Source organism: Pristis pectinata, chromosome 33, assembly GCF_009764475.1.
Source record: "Pristis pectinata isolate sPriPec2 chromosome 33, sPriPec2.1.pri, whole genome shotgun sequence".
Classification (NCBI taxonomy): Eukaryota; Metazoa; Chordata; class Chondrichthyes; order Rhinopristiformes; family Pristidae; genus Pristis; species Pristis pectinata.
Window position 1 is genome coordinate 2,253,442 of NC_067437.1, and position 23,252 is coordinate 2,276,693.

Below are 23,252 nucleotides of genomic sequence, written 5' to 3' on the forward strand. Positions count from 1 at the left end.
TGCAAAGTTGGCAATTTAGGGACCCAAAATTATTTTAAGTTTTTAGTCTCTTGCTGAGCAGAGCCGATTAATTCAATCATGGTGAAGAAATAACAGTGAGATCGGAAAGATATTTAAAAACTTTAATCCAAAGTTTTCAGCCAAATGCTCCCAAAACAGGAAGTAAGATCACAGAACAATGTGACCACAAGAGAGAAAAATAATGTTGGGAGAGTTCAATGAAGATAGCTGCTGACACACTCCGAACACAGTCAATTAAAAGACAGAGGTACCCGCAGGACGGGTAAACATTGACCTTAGGACACGAAGGGAAACACATGGGTAGTGAAGTTTGGCTTTGTCAAACCAAAATAAATTGCAAGGAAGCATTTTATTCCCAGCTCACGGGGATGCTTTAGATCTGTTTTGATACGTTTAAACATTTGCCTTCTCTGCTAGGTTTCTGCATCCAATGCACCTTCCTTGTACCAATAGTTAAACATGTCCTTTCTCAAACTGCTTTCGCACCCTTCACCTCCCGCATTGACTCGTTCACGTCTTTCTCCCCTTTGGCCTTCGCTTGTTTCTTTTTGTCTTCCTTTTCCCGAGACCTCTTCTCCTTGCCCTTCTTGTCCTCCATCCCTCTCTGCTTCCTGTCTTCCTGCTCTCGCTGTTTCTTCTCTTCCTTCTCCCTCTGCTTGGCCTCCTTTTCCCGCTGCCTCTCCTCCTTTTCCTGCTGCCTCCTCTCCTTATCCGTCCCCTTGTCCTTCCCTTTCTGTTTCCTATTATCCCTCTCTCGCTGCCTCTTCTCCTGTTTCTCCTTCAACTGCCGCTCCCTTTCCTTCTGTTTCTCTATTTTCTCCCTCTCCTTCTCTTCTTTATCCTTCTGCCTCTTCCTCTCTTTCTCCCCTTTGTCCGTCTTTGATTTCTCCTTCTGCCTGCCTGTTCCTTCGTCCGCTCTCTTCCTGTCACCTTTCTCCTCCCGCTCCGTCTTTGGTTTCTCCTCATAGTCTGGGGTAGGAGGTGACACTGGCCCCAGCTTCTGGCCTTCCTCAGGAGACTTCTCTTTGGAACCCTTATCTCCTTTGAAGAAGTTGAAGCCTATTGGCCCTGCAAAGAAAAGGAAAGAAGTTTGTTCAAGCAGAGAAGAATTCGAAGACCTTTATAGATGGCACAAAGTGGTTGGCTATCTGGACAGCAACAAGGTAGGAATGGGTGTAACTGATTTCAACACCAGATTGGACCTAAATAGAGGACTTTTCCAAAGCTGGGAGCAGCACTCTTCCAAAGACACTTGGGGTTTGCATCCCTAGATCAAGTAACTATCATGGATGTTTATATATATGTATATATTATATATATATATTTATATATATGTATATATTTATAGACATGTATATAGCTTCACATGATAACATGCCTTCATTGGTCAGGGTGTTGAGTACAAGAGTAAGGAAGTCATGCTGCAGCTGTATAAAACTTTAGTCAGGCCACACTTGGAGTATTGTGTGCACTTCTGGTTGCCCCATTACGGGAAGGATGTGGAGACTGTAGAGAGGGTGCAGAAGAGGTTCACCAGGATGCTGCCCGGATTAGAGGGTAGGAGCTATAAGGAAAGGTTGGAAAAACTTGAGTTGTTCTCCCTGAAACATTGAAGGCTAGGGGCCTATCAGAGCCTGATAGAGGTTTTTAAAATTATGAGAGGCATAAATAGTGTAGACAGTCAGAATCTGTTCCCTAGGGTACAAATGTCAAACACCAGAGGACATGCTTTTAAAGGGGGTGGGGGTGGAGTTTAAAGGTGATGTGAGGGGCAAGTTGTTGTTGTTTTTTTTTATATATCCACACACACACACACACACACACACACACACAGTGGTAGGTGCCTGGAATGGGTTACCAGGGGTAGCAGTGGAAGCAGGCAGTTTGGTGGAGTTTAAGAGGCATTTAGACAGACACATGAATATGAAGAGAATAGAGGGATGTGGATGGTACACAGGAGGATATTTAGTATAAATTGGCATCAAGATCAGCACAACATCATGGGCTGAATGGCCTGTCCGGTGCTGGACTGTGCTATGTTCTAACATGCTGGGAAATGTCTGCATTTATTGTCCATCCCTAATTACCCCAGAGCTGGGGAAATAACCAACCACATTAGTGGGTCAGGGGTCACATATAAGCCAGATTGAGTAAGGATGGCCTGAAAGGAACAGATGGATCTTTATGTCAATGTTACCATTCCTCACGCAAGCTTTCTAACTCGATTCATTCAATAACTGGAATTGAAGTTACCTACCTGCCAAGGTGAGATCCAAACTTTGGTTTAGTGGTTCAGACCTCACCCACAATGCTACCACATCCTCTGTGATGTAGAAAATAATCAAAGAGACTCATGGAATGCCAGCCTTTGTATCCAGGGGGCTACAGTGCAAGGGGACAGAAGTTATGCCAGAGATGTACAAAGCCCAGGTTAAACCAGACAGGAGGCGTGTGCATGTTGTAACATAGAGTGGAAATTTGAAGGACAACTTGATTAAAGTTTCTCAAGGGAAACTGACAGAGTGGCAGAAACTACTTGAGACTGGGACCAGGGACTGGGACTAACAATTAGAGCAAATTAAGCCTTCCAGCAGTCAAATTAGGAAACACCTCTCCACACAGAGGGGAATAAAGATTTGGAATGCACTGAAAATAACAATTAATGCTGAGCCAATTGTTAACTTTAAGTCAGAGACTGATGGATCTTGTTAACCAAATGTGTGAAGACACAGAGATAAAGCAGGAATACATGGAGCAGTACGGCACAGGATGATGTACTGGATGCAGAAACTCCAAGGGTGTAAAGTGAGGGCTAGGGGAACTCTATCTCTGCTCTGTCAGGAGGGAGGTGGGGTGAGAACAGAGGTGTGAGAAACAGGAGATATGAAAGTGAGTTCCCTCAACCACAGCGGAGGAAAAGCCATGCTTCCTGAAAAAGGAGGACGTTTCAGATGTCCTGGAATGGAAAGCCTCATCTTGAGAGCTGACGTAGCAGAGGTGGAGAAACTGAGAGAAAGGGATGGCAAACGCGATGATGCTGGAGGAACTCAGCAGGCCAGGCAGCATCCGTGGAGAAAAGCCGGTGGTCAATGTGTCGGGTCAGGACTCTTCTTCCAGACCCTTTTCTAGTTCTGAAGAATGGTCCTGACCCGACACGTTGACCGCCAGCTTTTCTCCACTGATGCTGCCTGGCCTGCTGAGTTCCTCCAGCATCATCGTATTTTTCATCTAGATTCCAGCATCTGCAGTCCTTTGTTTCTCCAGAAAGGGATGGCATCGTAGACAGGGTGGGAAGAGGGGTGGTGTCGGTAGCTGTGGGAGTCAAGTGGGTTTATAGTAAATATCAGTGGATAGCTTGTCTCCCGAGATGGAGACAGATGTAGAAAAGGGAGAGAAGTGTCAGAAATGGTCCATGTGAATCTGAGAACAGGGTGAAGCAGAGATGTGTTAGGTCTCAGATTGGCCATTATCCCACTGAATGGTAGAACAGGTCCAAGGGCTGAATGGCCTCCTTTTCTTCTACAGTATGCTCAATTATTTCTGATGGATCTTTAGACCGTTTTAAAATTATATTCAGTGGATGGGGTGAAGGGGATAATCCATTAACAAGATCCCTGTCAGCTACATTTAAATCCTCTCCAGTGATGGGGTGAAAAACTTTCCTTTGGAAATGTACTATTTATGTTTAGATATGATTTCACATCATGTAAGTCAGTGATAATAAACCTGATTTGGATTCTGAGGCCAGAGTACAAGACCTTTTACCAACCTGTCCCCTACTGCACCCTCCCCTGCATTATACGACTAAGATTCCACTGTTGTTGTGTCATTTGCACTTGGTTCAATGCCTGTTAACTGTGCAAGGAAACAAGACAAGTGAAGGGTGAGGAGAGAGTTTGTTTGGGCCCAAGTTCTCTCAAGTGCCAGAAAATGCTGGGAATACTCAGCAGGTCAGGCTGCACCTGTGGAGAAGGAGACAGAATTATCATCATTTCAGGTGGATGACCTTCCATCTCTAACTGGAGATAAAACAAGTCTTTAGATTCAGGAGAAAGCAGAGAAGAGAGAGTGGTCAAGTTTAGCTAGAAATGGGATGGGTCCCCAGATGTTCACACTGAACCCTATGGCTAGCAACGTCTTTAGATATTAAATCATCAGCATTGACTCTGACAGATCTACTGACCCCTCAGCCATTCTTACTTTACCCAAACAACTTGACCTCGGTGTCAATCAAATGCCATACCTCGAGTCTTCTTCTTTTTCTGTGGCCTGTTGGGTAAAGCATAATGGCGGTTAAGGCAAATCTGCATCGTGACAACTGTGCACACACAATGATTCCTATCAATCTGTAACCATCAAGAACAAGCGTAAAGTAGGGAGCCAAAAGTCTGGTGACCATCTGTTGATAACCTGATTGGTTCAATGGCCTGTTGAGGAGCAGTGGATGCCATTGCCAGTCTGAGGTACTTATGGTGCAGGAGGAAGCTCTTCAGCTCTTCACACCCATGGAAACTCTTTCAAGAGCTTTCTGGTTGGTTCCTGCCCTCTCTACCACCACCCTTCCTCTACACCCCTTCAGTTCTTATCCATTTATGTTTCCAATCCCCTCTCCAACCAACTTCCACTGCCCTTCCAGACAGCACGCTGCAGATCACCACAACCCTTCCCTGTGGATTAATTTCTCCCTGCTGGTTCTTTTACCAATTCTCTACAATATGTTGCCTCTGGTCCTGGACACATCAGCCAGCATCTCTCCCATGGTTCCCCCAGCCCTGCCTCAGCCCCCTGAACCCGTACAACATCATCATTGTTTCCACCACCCTACCCCCACTGCCCCTAGTCACAATCACCCCAACATTTACCACCATTCCAAGCCCCTCTCCCTTTTACCCACCTTTGCTCTTTCAAATGAAACTGCATTTACATTAACAAGAAAAAAATTCTGCAGATGCTTGAAATCTGAATAAAAACAGAAAATGCTGGAAACACTCAGCAGGTCAGGCAGCATCTATGAAGAAAGAGAGTTAACCTTTCAGATTGATGTTTCATGTACCTGAAATGTTAACTCATTTTCTCTTTCCTAAATAACTGCATTTGCATAGTGCCGTTTACAACCACTGAAGTATTTCTGCCGTGCTGTAATGTAGGAAAAACAACCAATTTTATGCAGTAAAGTCCATGTTTACAGCAATAATGACCAGATAACTTGATTTTAGCAATATTAATTGAGGGTTAACTATTCTAGGGGTTTCTGCAATAACCTCCACAACTCTTAGAATGATAGAGAGGGGGGAAACAGGCCATTCGGCCCATCAAGTCCACACCCATTTATACCAATCTTACACTAATCCCACATTCTCATCAACTCCCCCCAGATTCTACTTCCCACCCATGCTAGGGGCAATTTACAGTGGTCAATGAACCTACCAACCTGCACGTCTTTTGGATGTGGGAGGAAACCAGAGCACCTGGGGGAAACCCACGTGGTCACAGGGAGAAGGTGTAAACTCCACACTGACAGTGCCGGAGGACAGGATTGAACCCAGGTCACTGGAGCTGTGAGGCAGCAGCTCTACCAGCTGTGCCACTGTGCTGCCCAAATTGGTTTGGGTGGATTGGTTGTGGAATAATCATTGGTCAGGACATCAGACAGACTGTAGCCCTGTTCCATTCCATTCCATTCCATAACACTAGGGATCTTTTCATTCCCTCCGAGAGAACAGACTGGAGCTTAGTTCAGTTCCACCTCTCATATGGGCACCTCCTTCACCCCCTCGACACCACAGAACCATTGGACAGAGTCTCTGGAGTGGGACTCAAGCCCACCACCCTTGACCCATTACCCTGCCTGGCCAGACAGCCAAACCCCCAGACCTACAGCACACGGGAAGGGAATACCTACGGTTCGACCGGAGGCCAGGGCTCTTGCTCCTGGGAGAAGTCGGGAATGCTCCCCGTCTCTCCCTCGCTCTCTCCCATTTTGCTGGAGCCACTCTTCCTGCTCTTCTTGCTCTGGGTCCTCTCGCTGCAGTCCTCGGGCTTCTCACTCTTCTTGCTTTTGTCGCTCTTGCTTTTCTTGCTCTTGTCACTCCTCTTGCTGCTCGCGTGGCTGGCCTCGTAGTACTCCCTCATGCCCTGGTGCACAGGGGGCGGCAGAAGGGAAAAATTACCGTGAGGTAGGAGCAGGAGTCAGTTCTGGTCGCCCCATTACAGGGAGGGTGTGGAGGCTCTGGAGAGGGTGCAGAAGAGGTTCTCTGCCTGGATTGGAGGTTATGAGCTATAAGGAGAGGTTGGACAAACTTGGGTTGTTTCTCTGGAGCAGCAGAGGCTGAGGGGAGACCTGATAGAAGTTTCTAAGATTATGAGAGGCATAGATAGAGTAGAGAGCCGGTATCTTTTTCCCCCCAGGGTCGAAATGACTAATACTAGAGGGCATGCATGCAAGGTGAGATGGGGGAAGGTTTAAGGGAGATGTGCAGGGAAAGTTTTTTTCTTTACGCACAGAGAGTGCTAGGTGCCTGGAATATGCTGCCAGGAGTGGTGGTGGAGGCAGATTTGATAGAGGTGCTTAAGAATGTGCCGAGAATGGAGGAAGATGGACATTGTGTAGGCAGAAGGGATTAGTTTAACTAGGTGCCATTAAAGTCAAAGATGAGTTTATTATCACATGCACAAGTCCATGTGCGCACAGGTGCAATGAAAAACTTACCTGCAGCAGCATCGCAGGCACAGAGCATCAGATAAGCAGCATTCACAAAAAAACCATAAATTAAACATAAATTGTACACCATTTTTACAAGAACACAATTAGAACATAATTAGCTTAATTAGTTCAGCACAACATTCCTGTGCTGTTCTGTGAGTGGGCCAGTGAACCCCTACATTAAGATCGTGGCTGATCCAATCAGGGCCTCCTCCCAGTTCCCTATAGCCCTGGACACTTCTGTCCAGAAATCTGTCTCTCAGCTTTGAAAATCCCAACATCTTTCTTCTGCTCCCTCACTCAAATCTTGGCAAAAACTAAAAAAAAATGCTGGAAAGAGTCAGCTGGTCAGTCAGCATCTGTTGAGAGAGAAATAGAGTCAGTGTTTCAGGTCAATGAACCCTTCCACTACGAGAGAATTCATTAGGTCCACTCAACTCTTTCCCTCTGCTCTTTCATTATCTCTACCCAGTCCCCTACCCTACTCCAATCCCGTCAACCCCACACACAACTCCTTGTGGCCCTTGCACTTTGTCTCCCTGCACTGCACTTTGTTACTCTGACACTATATTCTGCATTTTGTTTTCGTTCTGTACAACCTCGATGTACTTACATCTGGAATGATCTGTCTGGATGGCTCGCAAACAAAAGCTTTTCTCTGTATCTCGGTACATGTGACAATAATAAACCAATTACCAATTCCCAACTGCTTGCACTACCCTCTAGTTTGTACTGCTCCAACCCCTCACCCCTCCCCTCTGCCCCCTCCACTTTTCCCACTCTCACTCCACCCCAATAAATTGTCCCAATTTTTCAAAAGGCAATGATCCAAACAAGAAATAAACTTGGGTGTGAAGAATGGTTCAGAGTAGGTTCTCAGGGAGAGACCTCAGGAATTGGTAATTGGTTTATTATTGTCACATGTACCGTGGCACAGTGAAAAACAGATCCATACAGATCATTTCATCACATCAGTGTATCGAGGTAGTACAAAGCGAAAAGCAATAACAGAATGCAGAATATCGTATTGCAGTTACAGAGAAAGTGCAGTGCAGACAGACAATAAGGTGCAAGGCCATGACGAGGTCAAGAGTCCATCTTTATCATACAAGAGGTGCATTCAAGAGTCTGATAACATTGGGGTAGAAGTTGTCCTTGAATCTGATGGTACGTGTTTTCAAGCTTTTCTATCTTCAGCCTGATTGTGGGGTGGGGGGGGGGGTGGGGGGGGGGGGGGGGGAGGGAAGAAGAGAGAATGTCCAGGGTGGGAGGGGTCTTTGATTATGTTGGCTGCTTTCCAAAGGCAGTGGGGAGTGTAGACAGAGCCCATGGAGTTATGTGGAGAGATTTAAGAAATTGGCATTCTCCTTAGTTTGGAGAAAGCACTGTTTTAAAAACATTTATCCCACGTGACCTTCGTAATTTTTTGACCTTCTATAAGTTTTGCTAAAAACATCATCATATTGAGTCAAGTGGGAGCTCTGTACAAATTGTCTGCCAAGTTTCCTACATTATACGGATACTGGGTCGATTTGGGAGTCAAAATAATGAGGGGTTTTGATGGATTAAATAAAACCATGTATTCAATTTGTGCCTTTCACTCTCTCTCAGGCATTTGGCCAACAAGCATCTTTGGAACCTTGTTCACAGTTAATAGTTAGGAAACAGGGCAGCCAGATTATGCACAGCAAGCTCCCACCAGCACCAATATGATAGTGATCAGATGACATCTTTTTTGCTGAGGGATTGGTTCAGGGGTAAATATTGGTCAGGATGCAAGGGAGACTGTACCCCTGCTCAGTTCTAAAACAATATTGTGGTAACCTCAAAGTCCTTCTGAGAGAGTTGAAAGGACCTTGGTTTAACATCTCATATGAAAAACTCTAATGGTACAGTGGTCTTTCAGTGCTGGGTTGGGACAAAGGGTGGAGTCGAGGAGGGGTTTGATCTTGGTGATAGGGGAGGGAGCAGTTGTTGGATTGAGCTGAGCTGTTTTGAGTAGGGTTGGTTAGAATGAAGTTGTCGTGCTCCAATAGAGAAGAGAACAGAAGTAAGGTGGAATTGAGTAGGGGAGGGGAGGTGGGCCTAATGAATCCCTCCTGGAGGAGGAGATACTGTACCTTGCAAAGAGTTGGGTGAGGGAGCAAGGGGAGAAGGTCAAGAAGATGATTCAGCTTAATGGACAGTAATGTCTCTGGGCCTGTACTCGATGGAGTTCAGAAGGATGATGGGGGAATCTCATTGAAACCTACCAGATATTGGCCTGGACGGAGTGGACATGCAGAGGATGTTTCCATCAGTGGGAGAGTCTGGGTTCTGAGGGCACGGCCTCAGGATAAAGGGACGTCCCTTTAGAACTGAGATGAGGAGGAATTTCTTCAGCCAGAGGGTGGTGAATCTGTAGAATTCATTGCCACGGAGGGCTGTGGAGGCCAAGTCATTGGGTGTATTTAAGGCAGAGGTTGATAGGTTTGTGATTGGTGAGGGGGTTAAGGGTTACGGGGAGAAGGTGGGAGAATGAGGTTGAGAAAAGAAATAGAAAAATCAGCCACGATTAAATGGCAGAGCAGACTCGATGGGCTGAACGGGCTAATTCTGCTCCTATATCTTACAGTCATGTTGTAATGGCCTGGCTTTAAAAGAAGCTCCTCCCATTTCCCTCTATAACAGACCGAGCCAACGGGCAGGACCTACCGGTGACATTGCTGGGGGTTCCAGTTGCCACTCCGAGAGTTCAGTGGCTGAGGTCTCCACACTGGCCTGTTCCAGGATGCACTCTATCTCAGGTGTCACAGCTTCGTAACCATACACTTCCTCAGGGTTGGTGTGGAGGAGGGTGACCAGCTTCATCCAGCGCTCAAACACCTCGTTCTCGCACTCTGGGTGAACGTAGAGCTGGAGGTAGAAGGCCCGGCCATTGGCGAGCTTCAGTCGCAACCGGCGGTTGTAGACATCGTGGATGGAAATGTTTACGAAGCTCAAGGGGAAGAGCCTGTTGGGGAAACGGAGAATGAACAGACAGGGTCAGCAATTCTTCCCACATCAGAAGTGGGTACCAGAAAATCAATGGTCACCAGGGCTCACTACAGCACGGATGGCCTTAAGTTCAACACTGTGACCAGCACAATCCACGTGGAAGACAGGGGGAGGAAAGGAAGGAGAATCCGAAAAGGTTGAGGGAAGGGAAGAGAGAAAAAGAGACAGTGTGAGAAGAGGAAAATTCAGCTGGAAAGAAAGATCAGTGGGGGGGGGGTGGGGGGAGAGAGAGAGAGAGAGTGAGAGAGAGGGACAAAGTTAGAAGGAATGAGAAAGCAAGCAAGTGAAGGGGGGGGGGGGAAGAGGGAGGGAGAGAAATTAGGGGTGAGAAAGAAAACAAGAGAGAAGGCCTTACTTTTGTAATGAGTATTTAATGGGAACCCCAAACACTAAAAGCCAATGAAATATTGTTTTGTAGGGAACAGGAGCCGACAGAGCAAGATCCCACAGATGGCATTAAGGTACTGGTCAGATAATCTGTTTCACTGATGTTGGACAGGGGAATAATCATCGGCCAGGAGAATAGAAGGAGTTGTGCTGCTCATCTTGAAGCTGTGCTGCCAGATGTTTAGTACCTGGCTGAGGGGGCAGGTGAGACAACACCGCTGACAATGCTGCTGTCTCTCAGCCGTGCACTGGGAATTGGGTCTGGATTTTCTGCTCAGACTGGATGATGGAGCTGTCAGCTTAGAATAAAATCCAATCTGGTTCACTGAAATCCTCTCGTAAAAGAAAACTGAGTCGTTACCTGGATGGGGCCTATGCATGTCTTGTGAACCCTAGCAATATCTGATCCACTCTGAAGAGATTCAGCATATTACCCAGTTGTTCCTGGCATAGAACAGTACAACACAGGAATAGGCCCTTCAGCCCACCATGTTGTGCTGAACTAATTAAACTAATGATGCCCAATCCCATCTGCTACACAATGTCCATATTCCTGCCTTCTCTGCACAGCCACATGCCTATCCAAGAGTCTCTTAAATGCCTCTATAGTATCTGCCTCCACCACCACCCCTGGCAGCACATCCAGGCACCCACCACTCCGTGTAAAACACAGATCTCCTTTGGACTTGCCCCCATCACCTTCTATTCATGCCCTCTAGTGTTAGACATTTCTTCCCTAAGAAAAACCTCAGGAAAAGAGTAATAAGTCCTCTCTTGTCAGTTAGATCATGAGAATACACTTAAAATAATAAGGGTCTGAAAGTAGGGCTAAGGTACTGCAGTACACCTGTGAAATATTGTTGGGAATTTCATATCCAGACGTCAATGGGTCACAGTGGCCCTGCCTCCTATGGAACAACAACAACTATTTACATAGCACCTACAAGAAAGCCTCCCCGAGGATTATGGAACAAAAATTGATGCCAAGCTAAAGATAAAGATATTGGGATATTCTGGCAAAAATCTTGCTCAAAGAGGGAGGTTTTAAGGAGAGAGACAGAGGGTTAGGGGGTGTTCTGAGAGACCAATGTCTCAGACACTGTTGTTAATATTATTAGTTAATATCTCAAACCAACAACTTTCCTCTATTGAATGGGAGAAGAAGGCTACAGGGTTAGGACAATATTTCTTGTGTCTTCTTTCCACAGAGACAGACAGACTATGAGGAACTTTCCACCTTAAATGTTATTACAGCAGCACAATTAGTCGTATAAGATCCTCAACATAATACAAGCTTTCAACCTGCAATTATTGTTCACAACCAATGTCAGGGCTTAAATATCTAATGGCTTGGGTCAAGAATGCTGGAGTGACAGAAGTTGGGGGGGGGGCAGGTACAAAAGAGGGCTGAGCAGTGGGAAGTTCTCAGAGTTGTTTGAGGCCGCAGGCAGTTGGACAAGGAAGGAGGAGGGCACAGAGGGAACACAACAGCAAGAACTGAGAGCTCTGATAAACCGATGCGACAGGATGACAGGATCTGGAGTACAGGATGGACTGAAGCTGCCGTTTATTAACCTCCGCATTCTGAATAGGCACATATGGCGAATGTGAGCAATAATCCCCCTCCACTCAGCTTGTAACATCCCTCACCCTCCCTTCTCGCTTTAGTGTGTTTTCCCGTTCGACATTTGATGCAAGTCCTGTAGTAGTTCGTTACTGCCACCAAATGGTTGATTTGCACAGTGCCATCAGGAACAGATCAACTCTCAAATCTTAGAGTCAAGGAGTCATGCAGCACGGAAACAGGCCCTTCAGCCCAACTCAACCATGCTGTCCAAGATGCCCATCTAAGCTAGTCCCATTTGCCCACATTTGGCCCATATGCCTCTAAACCTTTCCTATCCATGTACCTGTCCAAAGGTCTTTTAAATGTTGCTATTGTACCTTCCTCAACCCCTTCCTCTGGCAACTCGTTCCACCACCCTCTGTGTAAAAAAAAAGTTGCCCAAATTCCTATTAAACCTTTCCCCTCTCACCTTAGAACTCTTTCCCCTCACCTTAGAACTATCTTCTCTAGTTTTTGATTCCCCAACGTTAGGAAAAAGACTGTTCTATGCCCCTCAGGATTTTATACACCTCAGTAAGATCACCCCTCAGTCTTCTATGTTACAAGGAATAAAGTCCCAGCCTGCCTGACCTCCTTCCATAACTCAGTCCCTCGAGTCCTGGCAACATCCTCGCAAATCTTTTCTGCATCCTTCCTGTAGCAGGGTGACCAAAACTTAACACAAAACTCCAAGTGTGGCTTCACCAACATCTTGTACAACTGCAACATAATGTCCCAACTTTTATACTCAGTGCCCTGACTGATGAAGGCCAGTGTGCCAAACGCCTTCTTTACCACCCTGTCTACCTGTGACACCACTTTCAGGGAAATCTTCAGGATGTCCCACTGGCCCCATAATCACTGCCAGTTTATGCCAACTCCGCCATTCTGTGTCCAATCATTCCTATTTTCCAATGATATCACCAAATCTATGTGCCCCAGTTTACCTCACCTTTTGCCCCAATCTGTGTTAGCCTGGCCACTGATGGTCTCTGAGGATCCTCAGAAGATGGCCTCTCTCTTACCTGGTGAGTTCCATGGGGCATCTATCAGTGGAGACTTGGCAGTTGCATTCCATCTCCCTCAAGTCGTTGATAGGCCGGGCAAGTAGCATGACATTCGGGAGGGAAAAGTTTGGGCTTGTGGACGTCACTCCCACAGTCACCACGGTAACCTGGTTATGAATGTTCAGGACCTCCCCCTTCTTCGTCACCTGTGAGAGATGGAGACCAGCAAATCCTGGCGTTCAAAACTGGAAACCATGCACTTTTTGAACAAGAAGTGTGGTCGTTGCTGTAGTGTAGGAAATGCAGCAGTCACTGTGCACAGGAAGCTCCCACAAACAGCAATGTGATCATGCCAGATAACTTGCTTTAGTGGAGACAAGAGACAGTTGCTGGATTTGGGAGCAACACACACAGAATGCTGGAGGAACTCAGTGGGTCTGTGGAGGGAAATGGACAGTCGATATTTCAGGTCAAGACTGTTCATCTGGACTGACTTGGTTTGGTGATGTTCATTGAAGATTAAATGCAGGGGTGGAATCCAGGGGGAGTTCACGTGCTCTCCTTTGAAATATAACACTGGGGTGCTTTACAAGCAGGGACACGGGCTCTGCTCAATGTCTCATTTGAAAGACGGCACTTCCAACAGGGCAGCGCTCCCTCTGTACTACATCGGAGAGTTTATCTAAACTGAGAGGTTATACTTACTACAGTTTGGGTCACACTTGACCTTAGAGAAGTCCACAGGACAGGAAGGGGGAAGAAGGAAAAGGAGAGAAAAGGAAGTGAAATAAGAGGAAGAGGAAGAAAGAGGCAGAAATCACTTTCTTATAGCACCCCCCATGATCTTAGAGATACCGTACCTCATGGCCAATAAAGAATGTCTGGCAGATTACAGAGAGTGTCAAATGTTTAGTGAGGACAAAGGTCTGATAGGCAGAGTATTCGTGGTGAGGTCAGGAAATGGAGAGATTTAAAGAAATCAGTGACTATTGGACGAATAAACATAATTGCGAAGTTTCCTGAAGTGTTTGCTTCCAACTGGAATAGAAAAGGGTAAAAGTTCTGTTGGTGTTATACAAGCTCTGATTAGATTGTTTCCAGAGTATCCGTGTTAAATTCTGGGCAACTATCCTCAGGAAGCAGAGATTGCCCTCAGGGTGCATGTTTGTAGCAGGGGTTTACTGCAAATGACACCAGAACTGAAAGGGTTAAACCGAGGACAGGATGGTTAGTTTATTATTCATGTCAGTAAGTAAGTTTAAGAACACATTTACTGAGGTACTTAAGACAAAGAGAGGAGTTGATTAGTTAAATAATTAGTAATTCTTTCCTCAGTGGTGGAGTCTAGACCAAAGGGTTAAAATTATAAGGACCATTCTTCTTCACGCAAAGGATTAAAGAACTTTGGGACTCGCCCGCCCCTGAAAGGTTATTGACCCTGAGGGTCAATGGAGAAGTGATAGACATTTGTTGGATGAGGGTATCAAGGTTGGGAGGACTGAGGTAGGGAGACAGAGTCACTGCAGTGGTCAGCCACCTTCTGAATGGATGGTGCGAAAGGGCCAAAGATCTGAATGGTCTGCTCTTATTCCAAGTTCATGCATCAGACCAATCTTACCAAGGGCGCAGTACTGGAGAAAGTGCAAGCAAAAAGGCCACAAGGAGCATGTTGACATTAATCAGAGAAGAATCCACAGGATGGATGTCATTGGCAGGGTTACTTATTGTCCACACAAGGTGCTGGAGGAACTCAGTGGGTCAGGCAGCATCCATGGAGGGAACCTTTGCAGGTTGTGAAACTGCTAAAAGAGTTGTGTAAGCAAAGAGTTAATAAAGTTCAACCCAGGTAAATGTGGAGTGATGCACTTCAGGAGATTGAATTGGAAGGCAGAATACAAGGTTAATGGCAGGACTTTTAGCAGTGTGGAGGAACAGAGGGATCTTGGGGTCCATGTCCATAGATCCCTCAAGGTTGCCGCGCAGGTCGATAGGGTTGTTAAGAAGGCATATGGTGTGTTGGCCTTCATTAGTCGAGGTACTGAGTTCAAGAGCCGCGAGGTGATGTTGCAGCTCTATAGAACTCTGGTTAGACCACACTTGGAGTACTGTGTTCAGTTCTGGTCACCTAATTATAGGAAGGATGTGGAAGCTTTGGAGAGGGTGCAGAGGAGATTTACCAGGATGTTGCCTGGATTGGAGAGCATGTCTTATGAGGATAGGTTGAGTGGACTAGGGTTTTTCCTCTTTGGAGCAAAGGAGGATGAGAGGTGACTTGATAGAGGTGTACAAGATGATAAGAGCCATAGATCAAGTGGACAGTCAGAGACCTTTTCCCAGGGTGACAATAGCTAATACGAGGGGACACAAATTTAAGGTGATTGGAGGAAGGTATAAGGGGGATGTCAGGGGTAAGTTTTTTTTTAAAAAACACAGAGGGTTGTGGGTGCGTGGAACACACTGCTGGCAGAAGTTGTGGGGGCAGATACATTAGGGACATTTAAGAGACTCTTAGATAGACACATGAATGATAGAAAAATAGGGGGCTATGGGGGAAGGGAGGGGAGAGGAGGGTTAGATAGATCTTAGAGCAGGATAAAATGTCTGCACAACGTTGTTGGCCAAAGGGCCTGTACTGTGCTGTAACGTTCTATGTTCTATAAAGTTTGTTCTGGTACTACACAGTGAATCTTTGAGTTGTTTGAACTAATCACAATCAATAAAGAAATACAGTTAATGAACAAAGTCATTGTCTGGTGTGGTCTGTTGTGTACTGTATTTAATTTGATTTAATTGGCAATAAATGATGGCTCAGGTCACAAACATAGACGTATGCGAGAGGAAGCTGGCTAATTCTGAGGTTTATGTGTGTGTTTGGGCTGAGTGGCCTATTTCTACCCAACCACTTCAGTGTGGTTTCCAACAGTGGCTTCAACATCTGTCAGGTTCTTTGAGCAAAAGAGGTGAAGGATGCCACAGTGGCCGCTAATTGATTTCTTGTTACCTGCACGAAATCGCTCTCGAAGATGGGGGCGTACTTGAAGGGGTCGTATTCGCCATAGAAGAGGTGCTGCTGAAGGGACCCAGGAGTTGGGGATTCAGAGCAAATCTTCTGCTTGGCAAGAGGACTGCAGAGTTTCATTGCTTCTGAATCCGGGGAGACCATTCTGATTCCTGGCCCGACAGAGACACAAGAATGAAAAGGCTTGAATGTTTCCCTCCAAAAGTCAACAGGAAATAAAATAATAACAGGTGCTGGAAATACTCAGCAGGTCAGGCAGCAACTGTGGAGAGAGAGACAGAGACAATGTCTCAGGTCTCTGGCCTCAGGTCAAGAACCAAACCATTAACTTTGTGTTTCTCTCTTTTGTGACTATGGAACGAGCTTCCAGAAGAAGTGGGTGAGGCAGGCACAATAACAAATATTTAAAAGACATTTGGTCAAGTACATGGATAGGAAAGGTTTAGAGGGATATGGGCCAAATGGGACTAGCTTAGATGGTCAGTATGGACCAGCTGGGCCCAAGGGCCTATTTCTATACTCTATGGCCCTACTTACCAAAGCTGCCTGACCTGTAGTTAAATGTTAACGTTGATTTCCAACATCTTTTACTTGTGCCTTAGTGTGTCCTTCTGACAGAGTCTCCTGCCTGTCACTTCTGCTCCTGTGGGTCGAACTCACAAGTGACATTCTTCAATCAATTACAGTCATTTGCCTCCTCGATCTCAGTGGTATCTTCTCCTGGGGAGGGGTTAAAGTGAGGGCAGAGCAGCCCCCTACCTTACATCCATTTCAAACTGGTGTGCCACCGTAGCCAGAGTTACACAACATGGAAGCAGGCCCTTTGGCCCAACACGTCCATGCCAACCAAGACGACCATCCGAGCTCGTCCCATTTGCCTGCATTTGGCCCACATCCCTCTAAACCTTTCCTATCCGTGTACTTGTCTAAAGGCCTTTTGAACATTGAAACTGTACCCACCTCTACCACTTCCTCTGGCAGCTCGTTCCACACACCCATCTCCCTCTGTGTGGAAAAATTACCCCTCAGGTCCCTTTTAAATCATTCCCCTCTCACCTTTATGCCCTTTAGTTTTAGACTTCACAACCTTGAGAAAAAGACTTTTACTATCTAATCTAATACCCTCATGATTTTATATACCTCTATATGGTTGCCCCTCAACCTCCTACGCTCCAGGGAAAAAGTCCAGCCTAATGAGCCTTTCTTTATAACTCAAGCCCTCCTGTCCCAATAACATCCTCGTGAACCTTTCCTGCACCCTTTCCAACTGAATGACATCCTTCCTATAGCTGGGCAACCAGAACGGCACACAATATTCTAACTGTGGACTAAGAGGGAAGGCGGGGTCTCCACCGCTCGCTGCTCTGCTTTCCCGTCCTATATAATCGGGCTTCCCCTTTTCCTATCTTCAGTCCTGAAGAAGGGTCCTGACCCGAAACGTTGACCGCCTGCTTTTCCCCACAGATGCTGCCTGGCCCTGCTGAGTTCCTCCGGCATCATTGTGTTTTTCTTCTGGCCTCCAGCAATTTGTTTTAGAACAGTACAGCACAGGAACAGGCCCTTCAGCCCACAGTGTCTGTGCTGACGATGCCAAATTAAACTAATCCCTTCTGCCTGCCCATGATCCACATCCCTGTATGTTCAGGTGCCTGTCTAAAAGCCTCTTAAACACCACTATCATATCTGCCTCCACCCCCACCCCTGGCAGCCCATTCCAGGCACCCACCACTCTCTTAAAAAAAACTTGCCCAGCACATGTCCTTTAAACTTTCCCCCTCTAGTATTTGACATTCCTACCCTGGGGAAAAGATTCTGACTGTCCACCCTATCTCGGCCTCTCAATTTTATAAACTTCTATCAGGTCTCCCCTCAGCCTCTGATGGTCCAGATTCCAGCATCTGCAGTCTCATGTTCCATAGGCTTCAGAGATGCTGTGAATGGCACTATATAAATGTAGGTTTCTCACTCTGATCATTGTTGTTTGAATCCTGCATTAATCCTTGTCAGCTCATTTAATTGGCAAAGGATTGGCAATTATAGAATCATCAAAATTTTCAGCAGAGAGGATAAACAAAACTCCCCCTCCCATCATCATCTCTCTGACTGGAATCCAGAGGGGGTTACAGGTCGATGCTGCACCCCAGGATTGAAATGGAGACATTAAAACTCTCAAGTTGGTTGAAGAACCTGGTTTAAAATTTGTAGTCTTCAAGGGACCACCAACCATTCAAGTTTATTGTTGTCATAGACAGGGTATAAATGCCCTTAAAGTTGGCTTTTTCTGCACCAGCTCCACAGCACAAAAGTTAACATAAAATTACCATTGAGGGGTGACCTGACAGAGGTATATAGACAGAGTGAAAGCACATAGTGTTTTTCCCAGGGAGGGGGTTGCTAAAAACCAAGAGGGCATAGGATGAAGATCAGAGGCGAGAGATTTAAAAGGGACATCAGGGGCAGCTTCTTCACACAAAGCGGTGCGTATTTGGGACGAGCTGCCAGAAATAATGGTTGAGGTGGGCACATTAGCAACGTTTAAAAGCCATCTGGCTAAGTCCATGGATAGGAGAGGGTTAGAGGGCTATGGGCCAAACGCGGGCAGATGGGACTTAGCTCACTGGGCAACACAAACGGCATGGACAAGTTGGGCCGAAGGGCCTGTTTCCCTGCTGTATGGCTCCATAAACTTAATGCTACATAACTTACACAATACAAAATAAACCTCAAACCCATATATTAACGCATCACCTCACACCAATCAATGCCGGACATGAGTGACATCCACGGGGAAGTCCGAGAGCCCACGTACAAGAAGCACAGGTCAGCTCCCTCGGATCCCTGGCCAGGTACTTACGCGCTTAGAGGAACCGCCCGGACTGGCACACGCAGCGTTGGGTAGCAGCCACTAGCAGCTCTGTAGCGGACCATCAACAGCGGCCCGGCGGCGCTGGGGGGGGGGGGGGGGGGGGGGGGGGACGGGACCAGGAAGAATCGCCGATTATTGTTAAACTCCCCCAAGTTCAAAGTCAGCGGGGAATCCCCGACCCGCACAGTGACGTAATTCCAAAAGCCTTGCCGTCATCGGGTTGTGACGTCACTCGGGCGCCCCTTTCCCTCTGGAACATTAAACAAGTTGAAGGCAAGAACTTTTATCTCCTCCCGAAGGGTGCAACTCCCTGCAAAACTCTTTCCCCCTCCTTAAAGCAGGAGCACAGCTCAGACCCCTCCCATCATTTCAGCGCCGGTCCCTGTGTCATTATTATGTAATTTTACTAATTATTAATATACGTGTGTTAAAAATATAACTTTCTCTCCAGCTCCCTCTTGCACTTACCTGCTTCGTCTCATTAATCTGCCACGGGTCTATGTGTCTGCATGTGTGCTCAATGAACAACTATGCCTTTTAAAAACAGTTTCCTAGTTTTTCAAAATCTGGTGCAGAATGGTTCAACAAATCACTGCTGCATAGTTAATGATATGCTCATTGGGAAGTGATGATGTCACCAGGGGTAGTCACAAAGTAATGTTATATCTGGGGGTTTTGCTGAACTTTTTTTTCTGTGAATCCCCCTGCAGTGGTCGTTTAAGCCTCCTCACAGGCACTGGAGTATTGGAGACACAAGAGATTGCAGATGTTGGAATCTGGAGCAACACGCGGTCTGCTGGAGGAACTCAGCGGGTCGAGCAGCTTCTGTGGGGGGAGAGGAATTGTTGACGTTTCGGGTAAAATTCCAGCATCTGCAGTCTCTTGTGTCTCCACTTTACTCCTCCACTGCAAAGTCTCTTCAAGGCAGGCCAACCTTGAAGAAGTTTTATCTTCAGTCCCGATGCAGGGTTTTGACCTAAAACGTCGACAATTCCTCCCCCCCCCCCCCCGCCCCATAGATGCTGTTCGAACCGCTGAGTTCCTCCACTGCAGGGACAAGGACTCTATGGAGACTGTGGGGTGGTTTCCCTGAGCAAACTGTCCAAATTATCTGGCAGAACTCACAAACAAGCACCAAGACCTCACTTGGCTGGTGGTGAGAGGGATCTCACAGTCAGACCGTTCCTGTACAGACAATATATCATCCAACACACGCTGCCCTCAGGAGGGCTGTGGTGGGGAGGAGATGGTCACCCACCTCTTTGCAGACTGTGGATTTCTAAGAGGGTCTGGAGAAGGACGCAAGGGTCCTTGTCTCAGTTCATTCCCAGCAGTTGCAAAACAGAGGACTCACTGATCTACGGGCTGTTCCCGGGGACACATACCGAGACAGGCATCAAGTGCTGCTGGATGGTCATCAACTCCTTTGGTCTGCCCGAAACTTGTTGGTTTCCCAGCACCACGACATGTCCCTGAGGGAACGTTGCCGATTGGCACAGTCCAGGCTGCTGGAGTCCATGCTGAGGGACGCACTGAAGCTCGGTGCAGCCAATGCTAAGGCTCTGTGGGGAAGGACCGCAGTATGGGCTCCTTCCGCTACTGCACACAGAGGGGCTGAGTCAGGTGGGGAAGCCCTCAAACATTGAAATGGTGCTATGGTTTTAAAAAAATAAGTTAACACTACTGAATGTATTGACCATGAATGTGAAAGTTTTGCACTGGTTCTTCTTTTGTATATATTTTTTATTATGAATAAAGTTTATTTTCAACATTAAAAAGAAACTAAGTTCCTCCAGCAGATTGTTTGTTGTATTCAACCCATTGTGGCCAGGAGCCCCACTTCCCAACTCTCTGTTTGTATCCCTGGAAGTCACAGCTGTTCCAGTGTTTGTCCAGGTATTTTTCTCAAATATGGTGAAGGTTTCGACTTCTACCACAATTTCAGGCAGAGAGTTCTGACCACCACCACTTATTGAGTGAAATACTTTTTTCTTTCAGCTGTTCTTTAAACTTTCTTCCAATAAGCTTAAATTTGTGCCCACACCACCCTCACCCCAGACTCTCTTGTCACCCCTCCTGTCAGCCAGAAGATATAAAAGCCTGAGAACATTTACCACCAGGCTCAAGGACAGCTTCTATCCCACTGTTATCAGACTCTTAAATGACCTCTCATGTGCTAAAGATGAACCCCGATCTCCCAATCTACCTTGTCATGGCCCTTGCACTTTACTTGTCTGCCTGCACTGCACTTTCTCTGTAACTATAACACTATGTTCTACATTCTGTTTTCTTTTTACTACCTCAAGGTACTTATGTATGGAATGATCTGTCTGGCCAGCACGCAAACAAAAGCTTTTCACTGTATCTTGGTATGTGTGACAATAATAAAACCAATACCAATACCAATATAGACCTCTGCCAAGAGAAATAGGTTGTTACTGGTTACTCCATCTGGGTCTCACATAAGTTTATTCACCTCAATTAAATTTCCACCAGACTCTGTTCCAACAAACACTACCCCAGCCCAGACAGTATCACCGGATCACTGCAATTTTCCATCCTGCTAAATCTCCTCTGCACCCTCTCTAGGCCCCTCAATCTATTCTGTACTCTGGCGACCAGAAGTGTCCACCTTGCTTTAGTTGTGGACAAACTACTGTTTTGTGTTGTTCCTGTATGACTTCCCTACTCTCCGCCAGTGCTGATAAAGGCAAGTATCCCAAATGCCAGCTGAACACTGTGGGCTCTGAGGGGACTGATGAATCCAATGTGGGATGTCAGACTCTTCTACAGATGGGGCAGCACGTGCCTGACGGAGTGGGTATTTTGTGAGATGATCCTCTCCTGCCGTTTATGCTGGGCCCCTACAGGCTTGTCGTAAAAATTCTGTTCACCAACGGCTTCAGGGAAGGAAATCTGCCACACTTATCTGGTCTGGCTTACATGTGACTCCAGACCCACCAGTATGGTTGACTCTTGAAATAGTCCAACTGGACATCACTGACAAGGCCAGAACTTACTGCCCTTTGATCTCTGAAATAGTCCAACAATCCACAAAAGTCAAAGGGCAGTAAGTTCTGCCCTTGCCAGGGATGTCTACATTCAAGGGAATGTGCATTGAAATGTTTTATTGACAGTGGGAGACGGGGAGTTGTGTGTGATTTGAGTGTTCACAGTGTCGAAGGGCACACCAGCACAGTTTTGCAGTAGTTAATGCCACTGCTTTACAACCCCAGTCATCCAGGTTCGATCCCGACCTCCACCGCTATCTGTGTGGAGTTTGCACATTTTCCCTGTGACCACGTGCGTTTCCCCCAGATGCTCCAGTTTCCCCCCACATCCCAAAGACATGCTGGTAGGTTACTGTAAAGTACTCCTTAGTGTAATTAAATGACAAAAGAATCAAAGGGGAGTTGGTGGGCATGTCTCATGGTCATAGAGTAATAGAACACAGAGACAGGCCCTTCGGCCCAACTCCTCCATGCGCTCTAATCCTTTCCTATCTATGTATCTGTTCAAATACTTTTTAAGTGTTGTGATTGTAGCCGCCTTTACCACTTCCTTTTACAGCTCGTTCCATACACCCACCACCCTCTGTGTGAAATCTTCCCCCTCTCACCTTGAACCCATGCCCTCTAGTTTTAGACTCCCCTACCCTGGGGAAAATACTGTGACCATCCACCTTATCTAAGCCCCTCATGATTTTGTAAAGCTCTATAAGGTCACCTTCACTCCAGGGAAAGCAGTCCCTGCCTATCCAGTCTCTCCTTATAACTCATGCCCTCTAGTCCAGGCAGCATCCTTGTGGATCTTCTCTGCACCTTCTCCAGCTTAACCACATCCTTTTCATAGTTTGGCAAACAGAACTGCACGCAGCATTCCAGTTGCTTTCTCGCCAATGCTTTGTGCGCTGTAACATACGTTCCAACTCCTGTACTCAGAGCCCTGACTGATGAATGCAATCGTGCCAAACGCCTTCTTCACTTCCAGTCACCACTTTCAGGGAACTGTGTACCTGTATCCCTAGGAGAGAATGTTTTGGGATACCCACCAGCCAGCCTAGATGAGTCTGACACCACCATCACAGACTTTATCAGCAAGTGGGCAGAGGACTGTGTACCAAAGAGGACAATCCGTGTGTTCCCAAATCAGAAACCATGGATGAGCTGGGAGATCCACACCCTACTGAAGTCCGGGACTATGGCATTCAAATCAGGCGACCCTGACCTATACAAGAAATCGAGATACGACCTTCGTAGAGCTATCAGAGATGCCAGAGACAATACCAGTCCAAAATCGAGTCCCAGACCAGCCGTCAGTTGCAGCAGAGTTTAAATGATATAATGGGATATGAAACAAAGTCAGGCAGCATCATCGGCAATGGCACATTCCTTCCCCATGAGCTTAATGCCGTCTATGCATGTTTTCAACAGAAGGGGAATGGAAAGTCACCACCCACCCTGACAGCCTCCAATGCACCTGAACCCACAGTCACCATAGCAGCCGTCACATCAGTCTTCCAGAGAGTGAACCCGCAGGAAGCATCTGGCCCTAATGGAGTCCCAGGCCGTGTCCTCAGATCCTGCACAGATCAGCTGGCGGGGGTA

General features: G+C 46.6%; 1 protein-coding gene across 2 annotated transcripts; it reads right to left on the minus strand.

Moving 5' to 3' along the window:
• Positions 1-200: 200 nt before the first annotated feature.
• LOC127585617 (uncharacterized) lies at positions 201-19,228 on the minus strand. 2 transcript variants are annotated; one of them, XM_052043220.1, is made up of 7 exons: positions 19,114-19,228; positions 15,762-15,931; positions 12,779-12,966; positions 9,419-9,716; positions 5,924-6,156; positions 4,265-4,290; positions 201-1,089 (listed from the first exon to the last, which is right to left on the minus strand). In XM_052043220.1, the coding sequence occupies exons 2-7, from the start codon at positions 15,921-15,923 to the stop codon at positions 491-493; spliced, it is 1,506 nt and encodes a 501-aa protein (XP_051899180.1). In that variant the 5' UTR covers positions 15,924-15,931; positions 19,114-19,228; the 3' UTR covers positions 201-490. The 2 variants fall into 2 exon arrangements, with proteins under 2 accessions (XP_051899180.1, XP_051899181.1); XM_052043221.1 differs by lacking the exon at positions 19,114-19,228 and adding an exon at positions 18,634-18,726.
• Between the last annotated feature and the right edge of the window lie 4,024 nt (positions 19,229-23,252).

Coding starts and splice junctions, on each gene's coding strand:
- LOC127585617 (XM_052043220.1), bottom strand. CDS start 15,923: ATGGTCTCCCCGGATTCAGAAGCAATGAAACTCTGCAGTCCTCTTGCC. Junction 4,291..5,923: donor CCCTGGCCTCCGGTCGAACC/GTAGGTATTCCC, acceptor TTTACCCAACAG/GCCACAGAAAAAGAAGAAGA. Junction 1,090..4,264: donor GAAAAAGAAGAAGACTCGAG/GTATGGCATTTG, acceptor TTTTCTTTGCAG/GGCCAATAGGCTTCAACTTC.